A 3,941-nucleotide genomic window follows, 5' to 3' on the forward strand; every position below is an offset into this window, starting at 1 on the left:
TACTAACACGCTATAAAAAACTGCAATATTTTACTATTTTGTATAAAAACATAAATATAAATAAACTGTTCTCATATATATATATAATAATTATTCCCTAGTAGTGACTAAAAATAATATTGACCCCAAAAATACTCATAATTTCAAATTATTCTAAAATGATATATAAATTACGATTAATTGTTAATATGTATATACATGCACCCTAACTGTATTATTTGACAAAATGTACAAATAATTCGCAATAATCTAAAATCTAAATAGAAAAGCAAAAACAAAATATTCTATAGAATGTACACTGACTGAAATCTGTATATATAAAATCATTCAAAAAGGTTTCCATTGAAAGAAGAGTACTTATAAATAAAAAAAAGAGCAATTAAAATAAACATAAAGATCATTTAATTGACATATTAAAAAGCTTAAATTTGCGAAAACTTATTATTTGTGTATCTCAAGTCGCTCTCTTATGCTCAATTAAATTCATGTACATACATAGGATTTTGTATCAATTTCAATATCAATTTTTTTGATGATTTTCTTATTTTTTAATTAATTATTATCTGTTTTTAAATATTGAAGAGATATAATTTAAGAGTTTTTATTAGTAGCAATTTAATCTTCATTAAAATAACATCATAAATTCAATACCAGACAAATAAAGAATTATTCTTGTTACAAAAACAAAATTTTGAATATAATGTAAACTACAAAAAAAAAAAAATAAATAAATTAAATAACTAAATTGTAGTCAAATATAAAAAAAATTCAATAAAATGAATTTGAATAAATTTAACATATATTTTAAAAATTTATATAAATTTTATTTAATAACATCATTAATTTTATTAAAATTATTTATTAAAAATATTCATTGTCAATGGAGTGAAGTTAATCTTTTACCAAAAACTTATGAACGTTACTTAAATGAAATGGAAATTACAATAAATCCAACTGTTCATCCATGTGCTGATTTTTATGAATTTTGTTGTGGTAATTATAGTGAAACTACAAATGTTTCACCATTTTTATATAATTTAGAAGATAAATATGAAACATTTGTTAGTAATCGTTATGACTTTAATACTGAATTTGGTATTAAAGCAAAATTATATTATGAATCAATGGAAAATAATTTTAATGTAAATGATTCATATTTTAAATCAACAATTGAAGATGGTGATGATATACGAAAGAAACCATTTCAAAATTTTGAAAATTTATTTATAGAATATGAACCATTATCAAATTTAATTGGTATATGGCCATATAAATTAAATGATTGGGATGATAAATTATTTAATTGGATGAAATTTACATCAGATTTATGTTCAATTGGTATTATAACATTCTTTCAATGTGTTTATGCAAAAAATGCTTTATTAATTGAACCAATAACTACGCAAATAATTCAAAGAAAAAAAGTAAAACGTTTTATGGAAAAATTTGGTGCATCATCAAAATATGCTAATACTGCAAGTTATGAATTATATAATTTTTCTGTTAAGCTATCAAATATTAATGCAACAGATGAAACAATCACTGAAATATCAAATACTAATTGGAAAATTGAATTTATAGATGAAACATATGAATTTTTAAATTTAAGTGCAAGTGGACATAAAATTGTAACACATTTTTCTTTAAGCCCACAATTGGATCAAATAATGGAATTAGTGAATAGTTATGATAAGAGAATTATTGGTAAGTTGATAAGAGAAATATTGATGGAAGTTAAGTAAAAAAGAGTCAATTATTATTTTTGTTCTTTAATATTCACTCACATTTCAAAGTAGATTTTTTTTTGTCAAGCTTTTCAAACTTTTGTCATCCTTTTTTTCAAACTGAAAATTACATATATTAATTTTTGCCAATATTCTTTTATAGCAAATTTTTTAGTATGGAAATTAATTCAGCATATAAATGAAGATGAAACATACTCATCATTTTTAAACTATTTCGAATCAGCGATACATTTTGAATATATCACGAAATTAATACGAGAAGAAGCACTAGAATCAGCAATGAATAGATTTTTATCTGTAACAAGACGATTTCAAAAAGTTCATAACAATAATATCGAAAAAAAAATTTATAAATATATAAGTAATAAAATGAAAGAAGAAATTATTAATGAAGAATATGAATTATTAGAAATCGATCCAAAAAGTTATTTCACTAATATGTTTAATGTGAAGAAAAACTATAACAGAAATATTATATTGGGAAAAATTATAGATCTTGAAGAGCAACCAAATCATCCAGTATTTTATTTTAGACTTTTTATTAATTTCGTAATTTTAGTTGAACAACGTCCAATATTACATTATTTTATAACAACTTCATATGATTTATGGTTAAATGAACGTCAAGATGCTATAAAAAATGAATTTATTACAGCTAAAACTGTAATGGAAAAAGAAATGGAACAAGATAATGGAAAATCAGCAATGACCGTTAATATCAATGATAAAGATTTAAATCATTTGTTACCAATATACGAGGCAATTGAAGCTTTTAAACAAGCTTATGAAGATTATCAAATGTGGTATAAAAGTGAAGTTTTCCATTTTATGGAAATTTATTTTTTACAATTTTATGGTATAGCACCAGATAATATTTTATATATTACATATGCTCAATTATATTGTGGACGTGGTGGACCATATAAATCAAAAATTAATACTATGTTTAAAGCAATGGATCATTTTATTAAAGAATTTCATTGCTTTCAAAATTTATGAAAATTAAAACTTTTAAGGAAAAAGTTAAAATAATAGGTCCTTTAACAAGACCGAATTATATTTAACATTAGTTAATTTATTAAAAAACAATAAGCTCTTTCTTATTAACTGGTTTTTTTACAAAAATTATAATTTAATTTTTTATCATATTTACACTTTGACGTTGTCAAAAAATAATTCAGTTATTTTTTAATTTAGTTATTTTTTTAATTAGCCTCGAGATTTAGTATTTAATAAAATTAAAATGAGTTATTTTTTATTTTAATATGTTTTGACGGAATCTTCAACCTAATATTAAGACAATAAATAATTTTGAAAAACAAACCTACGAAACTACCTGTAAATAATAATGTTATCTACGATTTTACGCTAACAAAATTTTAATATTATACATTTAACTAAATCGACGACATCTACTGGTATGTAGATTGACAGAATAAAACTACAACTTTCAGAGATTATTATTTAAGCTCTTTGACTTAAAAATGATTTTAACTCTAATTTTAAGCCATAATAATATTATAATAGTCATAAGATATTGTTGAAACCAAAACCAAGCTAATAATAAATTTAAAAAATCTTGACTTTCTTTAATTTTTCTCATTTTTCAATAATTAAACATTAAAATAATTAAAAATAGATTGTAATTTTACAGTTTTTTTGCAAAGAAAAATAAACTTAATGTCGCAGAATTTTATTTTCATTGTTAAACAATGCTTATCGTTTTAATTTATTCAAAACCAAAAGCATAACATATATTATACAACAACCTAAAATAAGCTTTTCTTTACAACTTTTAAAATTAACTTACGTAATAATTTTTAAAATTTTTAAGTATACCCACATTTTCATTCGAGAATTATTTTCGAAAATAAAAAAGCTTTATGTATGACATTTGAAAATTGAAAGAATTGTGTTGAAAAACTTATTGTCAAATATTGACCTCTAAATAACCTCATATTTGACATCTCATACTCTCATAATTTATGTATATTATTTTTATTATCTTTTTTTTCTCTTTTGTTTGTTTTCTTTCAATTTTTTACTCACACAAATTCTCCCTTATCAATATATACACACACAAACATTTGTTTGAAATATCGAATACATGTATCCATACATAGGGAATATATCACACACATGCACAATAAAATCATTCATTTATTTATACATGAATGTTGTTCTGTTCGCCGCGTA

The 3,941-nt window shown here is 21.6% G+C and overlaps 1 protein-coding gene across 1 annotated transcript; it reads left to right on the forward strand.

Annotated features, from left to right (window-relative positions):
• Window positions 1-794: 794 nt before the first annotated feature.
• LOC129613059 (uncharacterized) lies at window positions 795-3,305 on the forward strand. Its single transcript, XM_055526971.1, has 2 exons — window positions 795-1,704; window positions 1,888-3,305. Exons 1-2 carry the CDS (start codon window positions 933-935, stop codon window positions 2,742-2,744), a joined length of 1,629 nt encoding a protein of 542 aa, XP_055382946.1. The 5' UTR covers window positions 795-932; the 3' UTR covers window positions 2,745-3,305.
• The last annotated feature ends 636 nt before the right edge of the window (window positions 3,306-3,941 follow it).

The sequence above is a fragment of the Condylostylus longicornis genome, unplaced genomic scaffold (assembly GCF_029603195.1).
Source record: "Condylostylus longicornis isolate FDR11 unplaced genomic scaffold, ASM2960319v2 ptg000080l, whole genome shotgun sequence".
Lineage (NCBI taxonomy): Eukaryota > Metazoa > Arthropoda > Insecta > Diptera > Dolichopodidae > Condylostylus > Condylostylus longicornis.

Excerpts from the sequence above, each read along its gene's own strand:
- LOC129613059 (XM_055526971.1), top strand. The coding sequence starts at position 933 with ATGGAAATTACAATAAATCCAACTGTTCATCCATGTGCTGATTTTTAT. Across the intron at positions 1,705-1,887 it reads TTATGATAAGAGAATTATTG|CAAATTTTTTAGTATGGAAA; the intron begins GTAAGTTGATAA and ends ATTCTTTTATAG.